Genomic DNA, 25,497 nt, shown 5'->3' with positions numbered 1-25,497 from the left:
AACATTTTAAATAAAAATATTCTGATACTTTCTTGCACTAAGAGATGTATACACTTTCCATATGTATTCTCAAAACATGAACAAAATTATAGTGATTTTCTTTACATTTGTTTTACAAAACACTATAATTTTTTTAAAACAAAATTTATAACTCTTAATATATTTTTACAGTTTGTATAGCTAAAGAAAAATTGGGAGAAATATTCAATTATTCAATTTTCTAGTGCAATTTAGAAAATATACTTACTCAATTTTCTGCTGCAGTTGTTCAGAAAGCTTTTTATTTTCTTCCTGTAGAGTATTCTTTTCATTCACTTAAATATAATGTGAAAAAGGCGGCACATATTATAACTCTTTTAACATGTATGTCAAGCTTTTTCAATAATTTAAACAATTATAAAAAGTCAAAATGTTAGGATTAATGTTACCATGCAAAGCTAATTTGTTACTAGGTAGTGATTACATCTCATATGCCAGTTCCATGTAAAAGATTAATAATTTTATGCAATGCTTATGGGCAAAAAAGAAAGAATACCTCATGCACTGGGGAGTAGAGTCTAATTATTGATACTGAGGACAAGAAGCATTCCATCTGGTTACTCAGTTCTACTGATTTCAAATACCATTTTAGTAAAAGTCATTTATCTTGAAATAAATCTGATCATAAAAGTAATATAACACTGGATATCAGCATAATTTTTATAACATAAACACACTTAAGTCATATTTTCTCCTTTAGTCATACTCTATGTTTTATGAGTAATTATATCAGTAGTCTAAACATATCAACTGAAGTCTGTTTGCATCCACCTCAACTAAATTTTTCTATCCACCTATATTTAATTTATAAAGCAAAAACTCAATTTTGGGCTATAATTTCCACTGTAGCAGGACAAATCTCTTAGCAATCCTTACTATGATGTTACTGGTTAATTAAGCATGTGCTTTACTAGGAGCAATATATCTATATCTATCTATATATATCTATATATCTATATAGATATATGCATACACAAGAGCTCAATAACAATAAATACAATTAGCCTATATCAAAGAAAGTTAATCATATTCTAAAAATTTGTTAATAATTTAGTGCTTTACTAATCTAAACATATTTTCTTTTATTTTTTAAAAATATATTTGTATTGATTTTAGAGAAAGGAAGAGGAAGAGAGAGATAGAAACATCAATGATGATGAGAGAATCATTGATTGGGTGCTTTCTGCATGGCCCCTGCTGAGTGATCAAGCCCATAACCTAGGCGTATGATTTCCTGGTTCATAGGTTGATGTTCAACCACTGAGCCACGCTAACCAGGCCTAAAATATTTTCTTATACTGATCCAAATAAAATTTTTTGATTATCTACAATATGTGAGGTTGCTATACTAACTGCTATAAAGGATCTAGAAAAACCTTATAATATTGACAATGGCCTAAAGAATAGTCTAATGAGAGACAAGCTAATTATTAAACACATTTTATATACCTGAAAGTGACAAGGGCATTAGAGAGGTACAGATAAAGTACTAAAGAAAATTTCAAGGAGAAAAAGGTTGTTTTGGGCCCTTGAGATCAGAAAAAATTCACCACAGAGGACAAATGAATTGGATAGGTGATTATTCTATGCAGAAAATTAATGGAACAAAGTTAGAAAGAATGACTGGGTATAATAAATGATAAAAAGCCTTCAAAAGCAGGCTAAGAAGTCTAAAATTAATCTTAAAAATTTAAGTTATTTTCACAGATGAATGATGGGAGGATTGGTGTTTTAATAGGTTATATATATATCAAAGTGAGAAGAAAACACTGACAAGTTAGGCTATTGTTAAATGAGTTGATAAAAAAAGAATAAAAATAAGAATTAAAAAAATGATGGGGGGAAGAGCAGGAATGGGCTGGAAGAGGTTAATAGGGGGAAAAGGAGGGCCTACGTAATATTTTATAATATAAAAAACACACAACAAAAACAAAAACAATGGTAAAGCCCTGGCCAGTATTGTCAGGGTCACTAGTTCAATTTCCAGTCAGGCCACATGTGTTGGAGTGGGCTCGATACCCAGTAGGGGGCATGCAGGAGACAGCAGATGAATGTTTCTGTTTCTCCCTTCCTTTCTCTCTAAAATCAATAAAAAAAACATGTTTAAAAACAATACAGAAAATCCCAGTATAGAATCAAATTAAAGCTGTGACACTCAAGAGTATATCCAAAAGCAAGCGGCACCACCCTGACATTTATCTTCAATGAATAGAAGGTACAAACCAAAATCGAATCAAATTAAAATGAAATAAAAGAAAATCAAATATCCTTCAAATTCAATAACTGGGAAGAGTAATAACAAAAAAAGAAAGAGAGGACAGGAAGAAAAAGGTAGCAATAAGATAGAAACACCAAAAATTCATAAACATGAAGCCCTTAGTGTTTTTATTTTTATAATAACTTTGGGCCCTGGCTGGTTTGGCTCAGTGGATAGAGCACTGGCCTATGGATCAAAGGGTTCCAGGTTCAATTCCGGTTAAGGGCACATGCCCGGGGTTGCAGGCTTGATCCTCAGTAGGGTGTGTGCAGGAGGCAGCCAATCAATGATTCTCTCTCATCATTGATGTTTCTATCTCCCTCTCACTCTCCCTTCCTCTCTGAAATCAATAAAAATATATTAAAAAAATAAAAATAGGTAAAAGAAAAGGTTAAGAGAGGTATTAGAATAGAAAATGGTTAAGAGAAAAAAGCTAGGAATGAAAGAAAACCCTATATTAAATGGGTAAGGAGTCTAACTGAAAATGGTATACTTGTAATAATATGTCATGAAAACAAAAAAAGTATACACCTTTGTAGAACACTATATTGTTTTGTATTTAAGTTTACTAATAGTCAAATTACACAAAATAAAAATAAAACCAAAGAAGCAAACATGGACATATACTTCTTCGTCTTACATCTGGTGAGACTTTAAGGCCAATGTGGTCAGTATGTGCACATACTTCTGGTAAGTATTTCTTTTTTAATATTTTATTGATTTTTTTTACAGAGAGGAAGAGAGAGGGATAGAGAGTTAGAAACATCGATAAGAGAGAAATATTGACCAGCTGCCTCTTGCCCCCCCTTCCCCCCACTGGGTATGTGCCCGCAACCAAGGTACATGCCCTTGACTGGAATCGAACCTGGGACCTTTCAGTCTGCAGGCCAATGCTCTATCCACTGAGTCAAACCGGTTTTGGCCTGGTAAGTATTTCTTACTAAAATAATCATGAGATTAAATCTATATAAAGTGGAGGAAGGACATTTGAACTTTTGCCTAAATAACGAAAAATATATGTACGTAAAGAATCCATTTATTTGGTTGCAACCAACTTACTAATAGGTTTTAACAATAGTACATTATGCTTTAAATACTTAATAAAGAAAAAGAAAACTCACTAAGCTCTGTAATAAGTTTAAGATTCTGCTGCCGGATATTTTCAAATTCTTGCTGTTTTTTTCGCATATGTTCTTCAGTTACTGCACAGCGATCACATAATCCTGCTCTTAATCTATGAAACAAAACCAAAACATTTTTAGAATAGAACTTAAATGTTCTCATAAAAAAATAAGTAAATAAGTGAGTGATGGATGTGTTATCCCCAAAGAGTGGGAATTCTTTCACAATGTATATGTCTGTCAACTCACTAAGATGTACACTTTATTTTACAATTTTATTTGCCAATTATACATCAATAAAGCTGAAATTAAAAAAAATATTTTTTCAAGTACTAAAATAATTTTTAAATATTTGAATTCCAAGATTTTTATGCTTTATAAAGAATTAAAGAATTGACTTGGCAAATACAGAGAAAATTAACTAATTTAATGATATAATCATATCTTTAAAAAGTTCTCAAATAGACTGAAATCATGCTATAAAACTTTCTATAGATTCCAATTCTGAGCGAAATTCTGTAAAAAATCTGCTATATTCAAAACTCTTTTCAAGAGAACTTATTTATTGAAGAACCTAACCTTGTTTTAATATATTATAGCCAAAATATGCCAGTATAATACTCAGGGGCAGCATTATATTTTAAGCAAGCTTGCATTTGCTTTGCTTAGCACATATCATAACACTAATGAGTACTCAAAAACATTTTTAGTTGAATCAATACTAAAGATTAAGGAACTAAAAGTTTTTTAAGTCACCTCATATTTTGTTCCTTTCAGTATTAAAAAAACACCCAGTGTTAGAAAAAATTCACAATGCACTATTATGTAAACAAAAAATGATTACAAATAGCTTTTATTAATTATGTGTGAGTGCTAAAGAACAGAGAAAAATACATATAGTACATGGGGAGAGGGGAACGTGGAGAGAAAGGTGTACTCCAAAATATTAATAATAATTATCTTGCAGGTATCAGTATTATAGGAGATTTTCTTCTTAGTGTTTTTCTATATGTTTCAAAATTTTCCTCATTTCATTTATATAATCAGAAAATATACAGTTAAAAAAAGACACATGACCCACATTAGGAACTTAGGAAATATATTCTTAGAAAATATTTTCATCTCAATAATCTAAATGAATAAAGTAATAAGCATTTAAGTGTCTAAGGAAGCCAGAGCCTCGTAGTATAGACCATTTAATTTTTTTAAAAAAGGAAATAAAATATGAAAACTATACAACTAAAACAAATAAAAAGAACCTAGAGATTTTTTTATATGAAAGTAAAACTCATAAACAGCGGTTTGATAAGGATATAAAAAAATAAAGGTTAGAGATCAAAGGTTGCATTAATGGAATGACAATTTCTAGAAGCCAAAAATCACATGACATTTAAGGTCTCTGAAAAACACTGAAGGAGTTATACTGTATTAACCAATTTTAATGAATTATTTAAATGTCATTCTACTAGCCAGTTTGCCATTAAAAACTAAACACCTTGTTTCTAAGAAATCATATCTGATATATTAAAATGTTATAAAGTATAATGAAAAACAATCCCTTGGGACCCCTAGTTTCCAAGTTTAAAAATGCCACTGACACAGTTATAAAATAAAGCAATATTCCCTGGCTTATTACTTCCAGATTTCTTCAATCAACTGCCACTCTTAATAATATCTGTGAGTCAACCCCTAATTGCTCACTGGTCCTAGTTTGAGTTTAAATGGATGTGAGAAAATATGCTCCCATTTCCATCAGCAGGGCTCCCCTGCTTTCCTCTTGCCTATCCTCCACTGTAGCTGTCAGAGAAAGAAAAAAATAGCCTCACTTTCACAGAAGAATGCTGTAAATAGGAAAAAGGGAAAGAAGAGTAATTTCACTTGTGAGAACAGACAGCAACATATGTTCTGAGTTTTATCCCAGCTTGTTCACAGAAATGAAGAAATAATAACTTATTTTGGAATTAAAACTCACCAGATTGACAAGTATGCACAATTGCTTTCTATATCTCCCAAAATTTCCTTAAATTTATTTATTTTCATTCAAAAGGGTTTCACTGAATATCTACAATTAGTACTGTAGGTACTATAAATACAAGGGTGGCCAACATAATGTTACTTATTGACTTTGTAACAGTCTGCTAGAGAAAAACAGACAATAAAAAAGTAATTACAACAAAGTATGATTTATATCATGACAGAAAAAATACAGGTACTATTCTACATAATAAAAGCCTAATATTGTAAGTGTCTGGTTGACTGGATTTTCTGTTCTACCCACCAAAGCATAATATGCTAATGATATGCTAAGGTTCAACTGCTCACTATGACGTGCACTGACCACCAGGGGGCAGATGCTCCGACCAGTAGGTTAGCTTGCTGCTGGGGTTGGTCTGGCCTATCGGGACTGAGTGAAACAGGCTGAAAACACCCTGGAGTCCTCCTGCGGTCCTTCCCCAACCCCAGTCATGCATCGGTGGGGTCTCTTGGCCTGGTCTGCACTCTCTAGCAATCTGGGATCCTTTGGGGGATATTGGAGAATCAGTTTTGGCCCAATCCCACAGGCTAGGCTGAGGGACCCCACTGGTGCACAAATTCGTGCACTGAGCCTCTAGTTAAATATAAAGCACATAGCAGAATTTAACCTAGTCTAGGAAGTCAGAGGTCTCCCAAAGAATATGATGTTTAAATTCAAATCTATGAGAAAGACAGTTAGCAAGACAAAAGAGAATATTTGGTTCAGTATTTGAAAAATAGTTTCAGAAACACAAATCCTCTGATTATGAGTACCAATTTTCCCTTTTTATGACAGGTGAAATAAGAGCTTCTCATGACTGCCAAAAATGCTTTTAAAAACATTAAAATCTACTGGACAACTATGGTTTAACGGCTTTGTTCAGATTTTTTTTTAAAGAAAATGCCTTCTATTTAATTTTCTAGCACAGTGACTGTTACTTAGATTTAGTGAAATACTTTGGTTCCGTAAAGAAAAGTTTGTAAATGTAATAATAGTAGTGGTAAAACATAAACGAGCCACACAAAAATTAGACATTTTTATTATCTAATTTAACTTTATTGGGTAATTTCCTTTCATCTAAACATCTCCCTATGTTTTTACAACATTAGCATAAGAATCCCTTCATCTTATGAAGAGTAGATAGCAAGTTTCAGAATTATTTAGAAGTTTTAACAAAATACATGTTCCTTTTAAAAATATATATATTTTTTATTGATTTTTTTATAGAAAGAAAGGGAGAGGGAGAGAGAGTTAGAAACATCGATGAGAGAGAAACATCAATCAGCTGCCTCCTGCACACCCCCTATTGGGGATGTGCCCACAACTAAGATACATGCCCTTGATTGGAATTGAATCTGGGACCCTTGAGTCTGCAGGCTGACTCTCTATCCACTGAGCCAAACCAGTCAAGGCATGTGTTGCTTTTTTAAGGTCTCAGAAAAACATTGTTTTATAGACTTAAAAAGCTTGCTCTAGACATTATTCTTACATGATATAAAACTAAAATGAAATTTTATAAGGCAGAATTTTACCAAATGTTACCTACGTAGACATTTAAAGGTAGTATTCAATTAGTAGCAATATAAAAATAAAATAATAAAAAAAAACTTGCTAGAAAAAAGACTAGATAGTAGACAATGGGGAAAACTATTTCAGAGTATGTGTCTTGGTAACTTTAGGTCAAGCACAAATACTGTGAGATAACCAGTTAAAGTGTAATTCATTTACTCATTTATAAAATTAAGACAGCATACCAACAAGACATCATGAAACCATAGAAACTCTTTTCCAGCTCAGTTTCCTCACATGTAAAATGGATCTACCATCCATCTTATAGTGTTAATGTGAAGATTAAGTGCTGGGCCCAAAGTGGGCCTTCAATACAAATCAATTCCTTCCTAAAACAATAATGGGCAGATCTAGGTCATTCTTGTTTTAATTATATGAGGCTTCATGATACAAGGAATAAACCTTAAAGAAAGCCCAAAAGAAAATTTCAGATTTGTATTTGAAGGAGAGAAAAGGCATATATATATATATATATATATATATATATATATATGAACTATGCTCTTTGTCCCACCCCCTACTCCCACCACCAAATTAATACCACATAATGAATTATAGGTCCACCTAACTTAAGAACCTAAAGGTGAAGTGAATGAAAGGCAAGAGAACATTTAGGATAAGAAACAGCAGAGAAGGAGGATATCCACAGGAAATTAGTGACCGTAGATAAAAAATAGAAAAGAATCTAGTTAAAAAAAACCCTGCAGAATAGCTCTGGCCAGGCAGCTCAGTTGGTTAGAACATCATCCTGATAAGTCAAGATTTCTTGTTCAATCCCCTGTCAGGGCGCATACAAAAATCAACCAATGAATACATAAGTACTGTAAGTGGAACAACACATCAATGTTTTTCTCTCTTTCCCAATCACTAAATAAAAATTTTTAAAAATGCATAATTATATATACATATATATATATATATATATATATATATATATATATATATATTTTTTTTTTTTTTTTTTCCCCCCTCTCCCTGGGTACAATACTCTCCCCACATTTCCACATGTTCACCAATCCAGAAACTCCTCAAAAAAGATAATGTTCACAATTAAATATATTAACTGAATAAGAAAGTAATTTATAAAATACTTCAGTGGGAAAGGTAGGGACATTCATCTACTGACATTTTTCAGAATGGACCTGGAAAAGAAAAATTTAGTTAAGAAGAAATTCAAAGAATTTCAGAATCCAAAGAATTCTGAAATTCAAAGAATTCAAAGAATAACAGAACTGGAAATTCAAAGAATAACAGAACTGGAAGCCCAAACTCGAAATCATAAAGTGAAGAAAAGATCAGAAGATACTAGAAAGAATTGCTGTAATTAGTGAACACAACAAGCACTGCAAGAGTATATCCTTAATTTCAAACTATTCATCCAAAGTTGACATAAGGTTGGGGGGAAAAAATCACTTTTGGACCTAGGGCTGAATACAAATTAAAACCATTGTACTTTCTATTAGGTGTGGGGGGGCGGGGGGAATCACCTCTTACTCAAGAAGACCCAAGAACCAGACTCACCGATCCTCTAAAACTTTAATGGTTTCATGAAGAACTTTCTGTTGCTCTCTCAGCTGCTGATTTTTGGTGAAGAATTCTTCAAGTCTTTGTGCATCTCTAAAAGTCAAGAAATAAGTTGTCTGTCTTTTTTTTTTTTTTTTTAAGGAAAAATATCCTAACAGAATTATTCTGTCATAAGAACTCCGAAGTATGGTCTCACCACTTTCATATATCAGGAATTTGCTGTACCAAAACAAATACAGTGGAATCTCTGTTCTCAAACTTAGTTCATTCCAGAAGGCTGTTCGAAAAGCGATTTGAAAACAGAATTATTTTTTCCCATTAGAAATGATGTAAATTGAATTAAATTCGTTCCAGACCCCTAAATGATTCCGTTTTAACCTTTCTTATATACAGTACATGTCTAAAGTACTGTTTAATCTATAAATAAATATTTATTTTCTTAAATTTATCAAACCACTCCCTACTGACCTTAAAGGAATCACTTTCAGCACTCCTTCCAGGGGAGTCTCAGAAAACCAGCATGCGAATATCTTAGACATCTTTGCTTTTCCACACATCAGTGCCTTGGAAATGCTATCACGGGCTAACTGCTTTGCTTTTATCCAAACCAACAATAGTTTTTCTATTTCTTCATTTACTTGGGATCACTATTTCTTTCACACCCTAAGCAACATTAGTGCTTAGTAGCCTCTTTATGTTTTCAAATTTCACCAGCAACAAAAGCAAAAAGATGTAAACATCATTTTCTCCTTTGTGGCCTGAGAAGTGCTTTTTGTCACATTGATGTATCAGCATGGAAAGGTTATCTAGTTGAGAACTGAAGCTTGATCAACAATACAGACATTTTTTACATGAACAACTTGGTCAAAAATGGAATTGGCCCTAGCTAGTTTGGCTCAGTGGATAGAGTCAGCCTGCGGACTGAAGGGTCTCAGGTTTAGTTCTGGTCAAGGGTACGTACCTCGGTTGCAGGCTCCTCCCCGGCCCTGGTCATGTAGAAGGCAACCAATTGATGTATTTTCTTCACATCAATGTTTTTCTGTCTTTCTCTCTCTTCCACTCTCTCAAAAAAAAAAAAAAAAAAAAAAAAAAATTAATGGAAAAATATCCTTAGGTGAGGCTTTAAAAAAAAAAGAATGAAATTGTTCAAGATGGGAGACATTCGAGAACTGAGGTTTGACTGTAACTTTAAAGGTAAGGTTTGAATATCTTGTTAATCAGAGTTCAAATTATAATAAAATTTGCTCTGCAGTATTTTTTATACTACAGAAGTATTATGCCTAAGTACCAGGCATTCATTATACAATGATGGAACATAGATGGAGTGGATTGTAATGCCACCAGATTCCATATTGTCAAAATACACAAAAAAATGTACACTTACCTATTTTTATTATTTTGTCTACATTTGTTAATGTAATCATTTCTCTATTTCTGTTATGGGGGATTTATACCTTCTATTTTATTAATTTCTGTGTTGCTTAAATTTCCACCTGGTATTATTTTTAAGCCAAGGCTTACTGTTGAGTGGAACCTGATTCCTAAATTTGAATCTTAGCTCTGTCATTTACTAGCTATGTGACCTGGTGCAAGTAACCTACATTCTCTGCATGCAGAACAGTGCTGGTACATAGTAAATTCTATTTAAGTTGTTTATCATTATGATTTTATTTTATTTTTTTAATGGTTTAAAGTATTACATATAGTAGTACATATATCCCCATTGACCTTCCCCCAGCTTCCCCTACCCCTTGTTACATGACCTCATCCCTCTGGCCCTCCCACCCTGCCAGTGTCTTGTGTCCATTGGTGTGCTTATATGCATGCATACAAGTCCTTTGGTTGATTTCTTCCCCCCCCCCTTCCCCCCCCGAAAGCTCCCCAGCCTTCCCACTGTAATTTGACAGTCTGTGTGGTGCTTTACTGCATCTGTATCTATCATTTCCATTTTGCTGAATGTTGGTCAATGCTGTTATCAGACTTCTCAGAGCCATCCTAGCTGAAAATCTCCCCTGTATTCTGGGGTCCTTGCCAGGTTTTGAATCCTGTGTCCCATGAAAAAAGTTCCTCAAGTCAATAAATTCTTGCTTACCCAACCCAGTCTTATATTCTGGAATCTTTCATCAAGCACTCTTGAAGTCCAATCCCAGGGTTACTCCCCTGGCTCCCACTGTTACATGCAGCTAATTCCTACAATTTCTTTTTCTTCTTTTATCAGACCAAGCAGGTCTTCAGCTGAGTAGCCAAGAGTAAAGGAGGGTGTTAGATGGACTCTGATGGCTGTCTTGATGTAAGCCACGGGTTGTGAAAGATTTCACAGAGAAAGGTGAGCAGAAAAAGCCTATTCACTTTCCAATGGAGGAAAGGGGTCGAGAGCTAACAGCTCTATCGCTGAGAGGGACTGAGCTTAAAGGTTAAGATGAGGTCTTTGGGGGCGGAGCTGGCATCAGTGGGTGTACAGCATACTCTGTTCCTTGGGCAGGATGTTGCTATATTTAGAATAGACTTAAAGCTGAGTGGAGTGATAGGTGGAAATTTACTGTGGGTTAAGTAAAAGATCTGTGGTCTTAGATGGGTATTGGGTTAGGGTCTGTCAGAGAGGGCATCTCCTCAGGTGGCAGCTGTTTCTTTGTCAGGACAGGCCTCTGCAGCATTTTCTTTTTTTCCCTAAGTATTTTTTTGTTTTTGTTTAAAGTATTACACATAGTAGTGCATATCTCCCCCCACCATTGTCTTCCCTCAGCCTCCCCTACCCCATCACATGCCCTCATCCTACCCCCCAGGGTCTTGGTCCATTGGTGTGCTTATATGCATGCATACAAGTCCTTTGGTTGATCTCTTTCTCCCCCTCCCCAACACTCGCCAGCCTTCCCACTGTAACTTGACAGTCTGTTTGATGCTTTACTGCCTCTGTATCAATCTTTTTGTTCATCAGGTTATAATGTTCTTTATTTTCCATAAATGAGTGAGATCATGTGGTATTTTTCTTTCATTGCCTGGCTTATTTCACTTAACATAATGCTCTCCAGGTCCATGCAGGGAGGGGCAGGGGCATATAGGAGATAGGAGGCAACCCAATGACCTTTCACTATCACATTGATGTCTTCCTCCCCCCGCCCCCCGCAAATAAATTTAAAAAACTCAAAAATTTAAAAAAAATATTTAAGATAAGAACATTTATACACTTTCAACAATGCAAAACATTTTAAAGTGTCACTAAGGAGAATCATAAAATTATTCTTCAAAAGAACTGTTTAAAAAATTTATGATTTTATGTTTTTGAATCTAAATCATCTTCTAACATGACTTTCTGGGTATAAAGAAAACTGCAGAGTCCTCCCACTAGAGGTGGGCTCCCGCCTGGCCCCCAATATTCCCAAATTAATACTTTTCTAGTCTCTTTCATTTGTGTGTGGCCTTCTCCAGAACTAGAACCTGAGCCGGAAACCACGCAGGATGTGAAAGGGGTTCCCACACCTAAACATGAAGTTCATGCTTGAAACCAGCTGCTATGCTATGAAGAAAACTGCAATTTTCATTTTCAGATTATAATGGCAAAAACAACTAGGTGTGTTTGATGGGTGCGTGGCAAACTCTAGCTTTTGGCAAAAGCCTTGGAAGCTTTAGGAATATGAAGTAACTGAGACCCACTGGTATATACCATAAAGCAAATGCAATATCATTCACAATGACATTCATTTTGTTATTAAGGGATAATATGCTACTATATGCCTGTTTCAGGTTCCTGAATGTGGAAGCTCAATAGAACCGTGAGTAAAAATCTGCTCTTGACTTAGATAATCAGATCTGATTCTGGGCTTAACAACCAAAACAATTCAGAACCACTGGTAATTTTGAACCAATCAAAAGGAATGTAAAATATTTAGTTCCCATTTCTTTAAATATATTTTAATTGATTTCTAAAAGGAAGAGAGAGGGAGAGGGAGAGAGAGAAACATCAATAATGAGAGTCATTGACTGGTTGCCTCCTGCATGCTCCACACTGGGATTGAGTCCGAAACCCCGACATATGCCCTTGACTGGAATCGAACCTAGGACCCTTCAGTCCGCAGGCTGATTGATGCTCTATCCATTGAGCAAAACCAGCTAGGGCTAGTTCCCATTTCTTATATGAGCTTAGAAATCCCAGAACTATTCTGTTTCCCTTCCTGTAGTATTTCAAATTCCAGGTGTTAATCACAGTTGACAAAAAAATGCTGGTGACAGATCAAAATGAGTTTACAGATAGTTTCCCATCTTAATAAATACTTAATGGAAAAAAGGTTATATAACAAATTGTATTAAAATATAAATATATGAAAATATTAACTAAAACTACACTAAAAATCAAGTTATACTTTTTACTTTGGAAGTTTAAAAAACTTGCTGTCAACTAGTCACACTAAGCAAATCTAATTTCCTTATAAATAAAGGCACTGAGGTCAAACAGGACATCATTATCAATTACTTTATAAATAAGACTTTAGTGTTATATGTTGATACTTACAAAATTCGTTCCTTTTTCAGTTTGGTTACTTTTACTTGTAAACCTGAAAAATAAAATGGGGAAAAACATATTGTTTTATTTATATAGTTTACCATTTCTAAAGCAGTTAATCTAAAAAATTTTACGAGTCAAATGCTACACTAAGTAAGTCACTTGAGACTGGCCTCTGAATAATGAGCCAGGTCCCATTAGTTTGAAGAGTTATTTCCCTTACTTACATTATACCCCGAGGTCACAAAAGTATACATGTAACATTATTGCTTTTAGTCTACTATATGATAGTCAACTGGAAGGAAATTTTCTTCACCTAATGTGAGTAATTTGCTTTTTAAGCATGTAATTAGATGTTCAATATAAATGAAGGCCTATGTTCTGACACAGCCTATATATTTGCTAACAGAAATAGTGCTTATATAGGCTCAGGTCTTCTGGGATTAAAATAGATTGTGGCAGGAAGTCCTGGACTAGAAGCAAAGTTGTTTATGAGAAGTACTTAACCAAGGGCACTAGTGTTTTAACTCAAGATATGTTATATCTATTTTTAATTTTAATTGAGTCTGACATGAAACAAGAGAAAACCACTGCATATAGAAATTGGATAGTTACTGTGAAGGAAGCAGGCTGTTGGCATTGAAACTGTAAGGACTATATAGACAAAATAGAGTGACATTTCAAAATTTTAGAAATAATAATTAAAAGGAGAAAAACATCCTTTAAATGAACATAAAAAATACTCAACATCACTAGCAACTAAGTTTAATCCAAACCAAAACAAATTACTTAGCAAAATTATAATACTCAAGGTTGATAAAAGCAGTATAAAATCATACTACCATACTTTGCTGGAGATATTATAAATTGACACAATTCTTTTGGAAAGCAGTTTAGCAATATGTAGCAGGACTTAAAAAAAAATCAGTATCTTACATATTGGATTCTAACCTAAGAATATAATACAAATTATAGAGAAACTCATAGTCATAAAGAAGAGTAGCCCTAACTGGTTTGGCTCAGTGGATAAAGGGCTGGCCCACAAACTGAAGGGCCCCAGGTTTGATTCTGGTCAAGGGCATGTACCTCCTTTGTGGGCTCCATCCAAGACCTGGTCAGGGTGTGTATGGGTGGCAACCAATAGATGTGTCTCTCTCGAAAAGATGTTTTTCTGTCTCTCCTCTCCCTCCCACTCTCCCTAAAAATCAATAAAAAAATATACTCAGGTGAGGATTAACAAAAACAATAACAACAATTTATAGCAATAAAAAATGCTTCAAATAGGAATATGTTTAGGTAAAATATGGTATACCACTTAATGAAATAATATACAGCTATTAAAATTAAATAAAAATATTAATTATATTTAGCAACACTAAACTGTTTGGCTTTTCTGTGCTATTTGCTGCAATGTGATTATCAGAAAAAGGGAAAAGCTTCTGTGTGTACTTTCTCTGATACCTAAATCAATCTATTTACTCTTCTATAATTTTGCCAATTGTGGATATTTTTTTTGCTTTTAAAAACAATGCTTACAAAGTTTAAAAAGTCTATCTCTACTCAAGAATTTATTTTACCTGGGGCAGTTAGTTTCCAATAAATAGTTATTTAGTTGACTGACTTAGAAAAAAGTAAAGTTTACTATTTGTCTTTGGTAGTTTATGGATTCTAGTGTTAAACATTTAGAAAAGTTTTCCATATAATGTGTATAGAAACATTTATAAATTTGTCATGTCTAAGAACAAGATTTTTCATTACCTGTTTAATTTTATTATTGTCTGAACCACATAATTTAATACAAATAAAAGTTTTAAAAATACACCTAAATATTTCCCTACCATTTCTCCTTCCATGGTGCTGACTAGGGATGGAGTTAAAAGTCCAAAGATACTGATATGGACATCACCTCTTCTTATCAAACCAAGTGAAATGTTATCATGCCAGGAAAACTAGATATTATGGGGGGCGAAAAACAGATACTCTGGAGAACTTTTTTTGCATTATACATTTGTCCTATTAATTTCACCTCTAGGAAATATCCACCTGCTATTGATACATTTTATCCTCATTTCTATGGCATATAATTTGAATAAATAAAATGTTATGAATAAACTTATAATCAAATGTTCATAGCAATTTCAGTCATAATAGCCAAACACAAGAAACATCCCAAATGTCCTTGAATGCATGAGTTGTTTAAAACAAACAAAAAAACAAACAAAATCCAAAACCGTGGTGCAATCTTGTACAACTTAGCAATAAAAAGGAATGAAGTGTTTAAATATGCAACAACTTGGATGGATCACAAGAAAATTATGGCGAGTAAAAAATAAAAGTCCATCTCAAAAGATACATCCTATATTATTCCACTTATATAATATTCTTATAATGACAAAATGATAGAAATGGAGAACAGATTATGGTGGCCAGAAGTTGGAAGTGTAGTACCGTGTTTCCCTGAAAATGAGACATCCTCCGAAAATAAGACCTAGAGCATGGAAAGATAAGACATCCCCTGAAAATAAGACCTAGCGCAACTTTGGGAGAAAAAATTAATTAATATAAGACACTGTCTTATTTTCGGGGAAACAGAAAGTGCTAGGAACTTAAAAGGGTGGCATGAGGATAGTCACAAGAATCTATACATGTGATTAAATTGCATAGAACTAAACACACACAAACACACACATGTAGGTGCAGTAAAATTGATGGAATCTGAAAAAGATTGGCAGATTGTATCAATGTCAATTTCTTGGTTGTGATATTGCATTACAGTTATACAAGATGCTAACATTGGGGGAAACTGGGTAAAGGGTATATTTCTTAAAAACATATTTTTATTGGCCCTAGCTGGTTTGGCTCAGTGGACAGAGCATTGGCCTGCCAACTGAAGGGTCCTGGGTTCGATTCCAGTCAAGGGCATGTGCCTGGGTTGTGGGCTCCATCCCCACTGTGGGGGATGAGGAGGTGAGGGGAGTGTACAGGAGGCAGCCAATCAATGATTCTCTCATTATTAATGTTTCCATCTCTCTTTCCTTCTCCCTTCCTTTCAGAAATCAATTTTTTTAAATGTTAAAATAATATCTGTATTGATTTCAGAGAGGAAGGGAGAGGGAGAGAGATAGAAATATAAATGATGAGAGGGAGAGAGATAGAAATATAAATGATTGATCAGCTGCCTCCTAAATGCCCTCCACTCCCCTGTGGGGATCAAACTCACAACCCAGACATGTGCCCTGACCAGGAATGTGATCTTCTGGTACATAGGTTGATGCTCAACCACTGAGTTATATGGGCCAGGCTGTATTGTTTCTTACAATTACATGTAAATCTATAAAGAGCTAAAAAATTTTGAAAAATAATTGTCCTAAGTGAGTTGGAACATTGTTAAAATATACATAGTAAAGGGAAAAATTTTTAAGAATGTTAAAGAAAACTGGTGTGATCATTTATTATGATTATTATTTTTATTTTTTAAAAATTTCTATCTGGCTGTCAAGTTCCCAGCTTGAGAAGCTTCTTTCTTTATCAGGTAATGATGAAAAACTCTTGAGACCTTGAAAGTACTTAGCAAAACATCACATCATTCTTGAAGAATTAAGAAAAGGACTTGTGACCCTACTAGGCCAAAGACTACAGTTCTCAGTTTTTAATTCTCTTCTTCCCTTCCCAAAGTACGTGAAAATTTGCTTTTTGACAGATTTTCTTTCCCTTTTTTAATTTCGGCTGACTGCTAAAACTCAGGTCTGCCTTTAGAAGTGAAAAGTGCATCCAAAGATAAAATGAATTCTTGCCAAGAACCATTAAAAAAAGAAACAATAAGATAGAAAATCCATATAAACTTCAAAAGAAAATTCTTAGGAAATATGGAATGACTACTCTTTTATCTTGTAAGCACTCAACACCTGTGAGGCATTTGTTCTGTCATGCAGATCAGCCCTGAAACAGGTTTATGTGTGTATATGTATGTGTGTGTTTAAATTTTAGCATTTGCTATTCATCAAGTCAATTAGGCATCTACAATTAGAACCCCTATAAAGTGTGCTTTAATCCTGCTCCACACCCATGGGAAGGAATGAGGCTATACAACAATGCAGCTCCTGTATGAACAAGTAGTCTGTTCAACAAAGTATTTGGGATTTTAAGACTGGCAACTTGAGATATCCATTGAGGAAAGAGTGCTCAAAAGACTAAGCACTGTGTTACAATTAATCCTACACCCAACTCCTATGTGAATTTTGGAGGAAATGAAAATTAAGAGCCCATTTGTACAGTTATAACATACAAAACAAATTTAAGAAAGAATTTAGAAATGAGGGAAGAATTCCAAATAAAATAATTTTTGTTAATTTTACTTACATTAGTTCTCAATCCAGAGAAAACCATATTTAATGTATGTACTGTCATTTTAAACAAGTTACGGTTTTGAATTATAAACTTAATAACATCTTTCTTGACAAATAGTGGCTTGATACATATGGCCCAAGTAATTTAACTTCTACTAAAAATTCTACTACTGATATTTCTGTAATGCCTAATTATTTCAACTCAAAAGTGAAAATTCTTTATGAGATGCAGTCATATTTAAGGTATGCTTAGTTTTTTTTAAAGATTTAATTATCTCAAAAAAGTTAAATAAATTTTTGTGGATTTTACTGAATTTATGAATGTTGATGCAAATTTAAAAAATAACATATTTGAGAGTTAATGATACTGGTATTCTCTTTTTTTTCTGATAGTATTCTAAATAATGAGAAGGACACTGATGTTATGAACCAAAATTACATGCAATTCCTTTCATTGTTAATTTGTGTAGTCTTAATATGAAAATTATCCAAAAATCTTTTTGAAAATTTTGAGGAAACATCTATGAAAATAAAAGGAGGAATCCAAAACTGAATCAAGAAATATTTACCCTGTCATATTAGAACCTCCATACCTTCCCATTTCTTCAAAGGGGCTCCATCCCCAACTCCCCCACTTACTTATTGTTTTTATTTTGCTTTTAAATTTTAATAATTTCTATTATTTTGCTTTTAAATGATAAACTTGATATGGGAAGGGTTAAAAAGGCCAAAAACAAAAACAAAGTATCCAAATGAACATTTTATTAAAACTTTTAAAATTTAAAGAATTCTGAAATTTAAATTTTATTGAAACAATTCAGAATTCAAAGCATAAAGACTATGTATTATCAACAAGAATTTGTGTGTAACCCTGACACCCACCACCAGCATTTGTCACAAAAGGAACATAGGACATTAGAAGGAACAATTATGAAAGGACACCATTATCCTAAAGATAAAAGATTAAAAAAAAACCTCAGTCACAAATATCTCTAGAATTTCCAACAAAAATAGTCTGTTTAGCATATTGCAATTCTTCAATAGAAGGTGAACACTTTATTATTTCCCAGTTTTAAAAGAAATGCACATAGCTTATTATATTCTTGTGATCGGTGTATGTGCTGTCTTGTATATATGTTTTTGCTACCAGTTTATTATGTTTTGGTCAAATGAGAAAAAAGAAAGCTCAAGATACACATGGCAGGTTTCAGATGGATCTAAGTTCCTATGGGTAGACTTTCTTGGACGCCTAAGTAAAAATTATATATCTCAATTACTGCCACCTATAACATTTTCTTTCTTTTTTTAAACTGACATTAGGTTTAAAAGTAATGAGTCAATTTTGATTCCTATATATACTTCAAAACCTGCAAAGTCCGGACAAGTTCATGTTTGATGTCTTTCAAATAGCCTCTTATACTGGTTTCTCCAAGTGGATCACCTACCTAAAAAAAAAAAAAGTACCCTTCAGGCATGTCTTTGATGTTATCATACAGTTGGAGGATCTAATTTTATATGGAACTATGTGAAACACACTGACAGAGGACTCTTAAAAAATCCTGCTCTCAGCAAATTTGCCTAGCCCCAACCAAAATGCTTCTAAATAACATACTTAAAAAAAAGTGCTCTTTCAATATCTTTAAAAATATGTGATTTAAAATGGAAAAAAATACCCTGACCAATACATTTAATGTACCAGAGATTATCTTCTGTCATTAGCTCAAATATATGCCCAACACCTACCATTCAAAAAGCACATAGATATTAATCAAATACCAACAACTGCTGTATTTTTCCCTAAAGTTTATCAGTGATATAAACTCACCTGAGTGTGAAAACTATTAATAGTTACAAGGAGTACAATTTTTAAAAATTTTATACGAGGTAACCTTCGTGCATTTTACATGCTCTATAGTCTAATGAATATGGCATATTTTTCTTATCAAACAGCGTATTATTTTCTTGATGTTTCCTCATAAAATAGAAGTCTCCTGCCGAAACCGGTTTGGCTCAGTGGATAGAGCGTCGGCCTGCGGACTAAAAGGTCCCAGGTTCCATTCCAGTCAAGGGCATGTACATTGGTTGCGGGCACATCTCCAGTAGGGGGTGTGAAGAAGGCAGCTGGTTGATGATTCTCTCTCATCGATGTTTCTAGCTATCTCTCCCTCTCCCTTCCTCTCTGTGAAAAATCAATAAAATATATTTAAAAAAATAAATAGAAGTCTCCTGAAGGCCCCGAAACACCAAGAAACATGATGAAATCTGATGAACATGTTTTCCCTGTTAAGAGCTTAAAAATAAAACTGGCTCAGTTTTAAGTGGCATGTATAAAAAGTCTAAAATGACAATGATGTGCAACATGAAAAATAAGCATGGTTTAGGAAAATAAAAATAATAGCAAAAATAAGCAAGTATAAAACATTATGTACACTAATCACAATATAATAAGCTACATGCATATCTTTTAAAACTAGGAAAGAATAAACAAATGTCATTATATAGAACAGAGACTTATTTTTTCTTTCTCAACTTTCTACAATGTTTTCTAAAAATAAAAAATTTAAAGTAAATAGTAGTTGAGTATTTCTGAGTTTTAGACAGATATATAATTTTGATATTTTCATACATTTGGGAACTTTAAAAAACTGATATTTAAGAAAATGTTTCATTAATCCAGTTATAAAGTATGCAATTCATTAACATACCATTTACTGATTTTTAATATGTGCCAAGCGCTTTTACCTAAGGGATGTAAAGATGAGTAAGATAAGGGACTCCGAATAATAAAAATTTAATGATCGTTTTATAACCAGTTATAAAACAACAGAATATAATTATATGAAAGATAAAGAATTCAACCTATGCTTGAAGATGGCAGAATACTAATTCTTCTCTATCAAATGTTTAATAAAAACTCAAGTACACCTGGTCCTATTTAAATTATTTCAAAATACTGCATTTGCTTTACTTCCAGGTCACAAAGAATAAGCTTTATATATAATCTGTAGCTCTTATAATAGCTGCTTGAACTTGAAGCTGTTCATATTGGTAAGCCTACATGCTGAGGTCACAGTATTATACACTAAAAGGAAGATACTGCTGCTCTTTGACATAAGTTGGGAGACATTGTTTATTCCTTCCCAGTTTTATAAAACACACATGTAGCTGATTATATTGTTATCAGTGTTACCAGGATAGTCTTGTAACTGGCTTATTTTTGCTATCATTTCATCATATAATTATAGTGTACAAATATTTTCCTAAAGAAAATGAATACAATGCCTACAAAACCTACCATGTCTTCTTCACTATTGTATTCTCAGTAACTGCTACTGAATGAATGACTAAATAGCTGGGAATTGATAGTACAAATCCTTACTGCTTCAGAAAGATAGCAACAGCTAACAGAAACACTGCCTACTATGTGCCAGACATTCTTAAAATGCTTTACATTTATTAAGCTATCCTATACCAGATGTACCGGATACTAATGAGGATTTTTTCAATAGATAGAGTTACACGTGTTGATATATATATATGCAATTTAATATGTATGCTATTTTGTTGCATTGATAGCAAGCTTCAAAACTTCCTATGTCAAATTTTCTGAAGGTGTTAACATCCTAAATATTTTTACACTTAAAAATGTCAAATTTTGTACCAAAAAAAAGAGCATTTGTGGGCAGTTTTAATTCATTATTTTGAAGTGCTGCTGAAGGTTATCATATAGTTTGGGAAGCTTATGGTGAACATGTTCCATTTCAAGATACTTGTGAACACTGGTTTAAATGCTTTAATGTGATGATTTCAATGTGAAAGATAAAGAACGTCCAGGTCAACCAAAAAAGTTTGAAGACCAACAATTACAAGCATTATTGGATGAAGATGGGTGTCAAACTCAAAAACAACTTGCAGAAAGATTAAACGTTGCTCAGCAAACAATTTCTGATTGTTTACAAGCAATGGGAAAGATTTTAAAGCAAGGAAAATGGATGACACATCAATTGAATGAAAGACAAATGGAAAACCGAAAAACATTCAGTAAAATGTTGCTTTAGCGACATGAAAGTCTTTTTTGCATCCAATTGTGACTGGCAATGAAAAGTGGATTTATTTAGAAAATCCCAAATGCACAAAATCATGGGTTACCATCAGTATCGACTGCAAGGCCTAATCGCTGCAGAAAGAAGACAATGCTCTGCATTTGGTGGGTGTGGTATATTATGAGCTTCTAAAACCAGATGAATCATTAATACTGATTGCTACCGACAACAAATAATCAATTTGAACCATGCCTTGATTGTAAAATGACCAGAAGGGCCAGAAGACATGGCAAAGTAATTTTGCTTCATGATGATGCACCATCACACACTTCAAAACCAGTTAAAGACATGTTAAAAGATTTTGCCTGGGAAGTATTAATCCACCCACTGTATTCACCAGACCTTGCTCCTTCAGATCAATGGCACACACACTTTCTGAGCAGCACTTCAAAACATATGAATAAATGGAAAATTGGGTATCTGAATGGTTTGCCTCAAAATAAGAAAAGTCCTATTGGGACAGTATACACAAATTACCTGAAAGATGGGGGAAATGTATAGTTAGTGATGGACATTACTTTGAATAAAGCACTTTTGATGTTTCTCTTGAAATTATCATGTTTTCTCTGATTACAAAATCTAAATTAACTGGTGCACCTGGTATAATAAAAGGGTAATATGCAAACTGACCCTATGACCACCAGGGGGCAGACACTCAACACAGAAGCTGTCCCCTGGTGGTCAGTGCACTCCCACAGGGGAAGCTCTGCTCAACCACAAGCTGGGCTCCTGCCTTCTTGGCAGTGCTAAGGATGTCAGACTGATGGCTTAGGCTTGCTCCTCCCAGGGAGCGGGCCTAAGCCATCAGTCTGACCTCTCCTGAGGGCTCTTAGATTGCGAGAGGGTGCAGGCCAGAACACCTACTGTCAAGTGCACAAGTTTTTGTGCACTGGGATTCTAGTACTATCTAATAAAGAGGGAATATGCTAATTGACCCTCATGCCATCACAAAGAGGGCAGCACCCACAGCCAATAAGGAGGGAATATGCTAATTGACTTCCCCACCCTCAAAGATGGTAGTTCCCACAGCCAATAAGGAAGGAATATGCTAATTGACTGCCATGCCTTCAAAAGATGGCGGTGCCCACAACCACAAGATGGCAGTGCCTGTCCTCTCAGTCCTGCTGGGGCACCTGCCTATGGAGTCCCCCAGTCTCCCACCTGCCCAGGGCTGGCCTGAGGCCCAGGCAAGCCTCAGATGGCAGCTGCCCAGTTATCCAGGGCTGGCCCGAGGTGTAGGCAAACCTTGTATGGCAGCAACTGCCCAGGGTTGCCTGAGGTTCAGGTAATCAGGGTCGGCCAAGGCCTGCGCTGCTGGCAGTAGCAGCAGCAGAGGTGTGATGGGGTGTTGCCTTCCCCTGATTACTGGGTAGGCTCCTGCCCCTGAGGGCTCCCAGACTGTGAGAGGGGGCAGGCCAGGCTTGAGGGAACCCCCGTCCGGTGCATGAATTTTCATGCACCTGGCCTCTAGTTTAATATAATAAGGTAGCTATTATTAGTATCTTTATTTTATAGATAAGGAACATGAGGCACTATAAAGTTAAGTACTTGCACAAGGTCTATTCAAGTGGTGGATACGACTTTCGAATATTGGTAGTCTAGATCAGTGGTCGGCAAACTCATTAAGTCATTAGAGCCAAATATCAACAATACAATAATTGAAATTTTTTTCTTTTTTAATATATTTTATTGATTTTTTACAGAGAGGAAGGGAGAGGGATAGAGAGCCAGAAACATCGATGTGAGAGGAACATCGATCAGCTGCCTCCTACATACCCCCTACTGGGGATGTGCCTGCAACCAAGGTACATGTCCTTGACAGGAATCGAACCTGGGACCCTTGAGTCTGCAGGCCAACGCTCTATACTGAGCCAAAACCGGTTTCAGCTTGAAATTTCTTTTAAGAGCCAAATTTTTTAAACTTCTTCAAAATAGACTCGCCCAGGTCGTGGTATTTTGTGGACGAGTCACACTCAAGGGGCCAAAGAGCTGCAGTTTGCTGACCACGTGTTTAAATGGAAAATTCATGGATTTAACCACTCTATCACATGGCCTCATTCTCAGCTCAGCACTATTCCCATCCACTTGTAATCAATGAAAGATGAAAGTTTTAGATTTAATCCTAAAGACAAAGTATGATGACAAGGCATGATGACAACTTGCCTTCAGCATAGTACATACTAGTTAATTAGACTTAATTCAATTATAAAGCTTGGTCTATCAGTAAATCACCCACTCTCCCCCCAACATTTATGCCTGGTTCTTCTTTTATATTCCCAGATAAAATGGTATGCTACAAAATCCCTTAAAACTAGGACATATATGATTCATTCTTATTCATAAGGATTGGCACATAATAAGTGCCCTCCAAAACATTTCTTGAACAATTATCTCCAAGTACACTGGGACTTATAAGAATATTTCTGGGTTAATTTTTCAAAACCCATTAATTAATGAGTTTTTACCAAACTAAATGTATCCTAGGAAAGCTCCAACACAGACCCACATACTATACTTTAGATTCAGATGGATTATGTTTTAATGGCACTCCAGTGTAATGTTAAAACTACAAAAGTAGTATAGAATTAAACCTATGATTGTAAGAAACAAATACAATATGAAGCATTTCCCACACATGACAAAAATGTATTAAAGTTACAGAATTAAATAGGTATATTAAAGCTTAATATCAAACCTTGAGTTTAGCTTCAATAGAACATTCCTTTATATGGAAGACACTTTAACACAATCACCGATATTTATATACTCATTCTGACTACAACTGCTCAATCATCTGCTCACTAATTGCATTTCATATAAATCTTTTAAGCTCTTATTTCATTACACTGTAATGATCTGTTCATATGACTCTATTAGACTGCAGGTTCTTTGAAGGCAAACTGTCATTTGCCTTAGTATCTAAGTATTGGTAGCAAATAGATTCCCAAAGATTTCTCAAATGAATTAATTAAGTTTAGAGATTATGTAACCTGGCTGAGAGCATGTAGATTAATTAAATCAGAATTCCAATCCAGGTATTCAGTTAAAAAATTCTATGCTCTTTCCATCATAACATACATATTACTACAAGTAACTATAAATTGTGCAAAAGCTACCTACTGTAGTAGTTGTCTGTAGGTGATAAGCTACAACTTAACCATAAAAAATGTATCACAAAAAATTATAATAGTAAAGATACCTTAAAAACGAGATCTTTGAACTGTTAGACAAAATTAGTTGTTATTATCAGTACTACAGTCTCAGTACAATGCTGTTGTGGTAAATATTGGGAGAAAATATTTTACCTTGTACTTCTTTATCATGACACTCCTTTAGTTTTGTCCAAAGATCCTTAAAGTCATTCGATATCTCTGCAGAACTAGGGCTTCCACAACTGCTTCCAGAGTTGTTCATCTTTGCTTGAATATGCTCCACACTTCTATTTGCCTAAATGTCTTTTGACTTTTTCTGTTACATTATATAGGTATGAAGTTGTCTTTGGACAGCTGAAATACCTGAAATGGCAGATCACAACATAAATAAATCTTGCATTTACCTTTATGTAATTTGAGCCCAGCCAATTTTCCTAATTGACTTACACTCAATAATGTTGAGAATTTGGGGGAAAAGAGGTATGAAGAAAAATGATCATGGTGAAAAAAAGCCCTGCTTTTAGTAATCTGGATTTTAGTTAAGCTAAATTTTCAGGCAAATTTTCTCTTATTCCTCCTAGAATTATTACCTAGATTATGTTAAACTGAAAGGATACTAATATAGAGATTAATATTTATACACCATTCTAAAAGAATTTGCTTTTTAAACTTTTGAGTTGATATAGAATGCAACAATATATTGAACCAAAAAATAAAAAAATATTCTAAAATATTCTTGAATTAACCATATACACACATATCTATATACATACAAAGCCACATACATTATAAAGAACAAAAAAGATCATTGACATATTAACACATATGAGTATATGAATAGCTTTCTCATGAGACAGTGAGCAAGAAACATATA

General features: G+C 34.2%; 1 protein-coding gene across 5 annotated transcripts in view; it reads right to left on the bottom strand.

Moving 5' to 3' along the window:
- Positions 1-25,497, bottom strand: part of RBBP8 (RB binding protein 8, endonuclease) — a 78,466-nt gene that overhangs the window by 32,720 nt on the left and 20,249 nt on the right. For 4 of the 5 annotated variants that reach the window (XM_045574139.1, XM_036418144.2, XM_045574138.1 and 1 more), the window contains exons 2-6: positions 24,777-24,986; positions 13,032-13,074; positions 8,522-8,617; positions 3,418-3,530; positions 248-314 (exon numbers count right to left, since the gene is read on the bottom strand). In XM_045574139.1, coding sequence (XP_045430095.1) covers positions 248-314; positions 3,418-3,530; positions 8,522-8,617; positions 13,032-13,074; positions 24,777-24,885 — 428 coding nt within the window. In that variant the 5' untranslated portion in view covers positions 24,886-24,986. The remainder of the gene's footprint in view (positions 1-247; positions 315-3,417; positions 3,531-8,521; positions 8,618-13,031; positions 13,075-24,776; positions 24,987-25,497) is intronic. The other variant, XM_036418143.2, reaches the window with a different exon arrangement.

This window comes from Pipistrellus kuhlii, unplaced genomic scaffold (assembly GCF_014108245.1).
Source record: "Pipistrellus kuhlii isolate mPipKuh1 unplaced genomic scaffold, mPipKuh1.p scaffold_m20_p_6, whole genome shotgun sequence".
Taxonomy (NCBI): Eukaryota; Metazoa; Chordata; class Mammalia; order Chiroptera; family Vespertilionidae; genus Pipistrellus; species Pipistrellus kuhlii.
The sequence above is the reverse complement of the archived record's forward strand: the minus strand, read 5'-3'. Positions and strand labels throughout refer to the sequence as shown.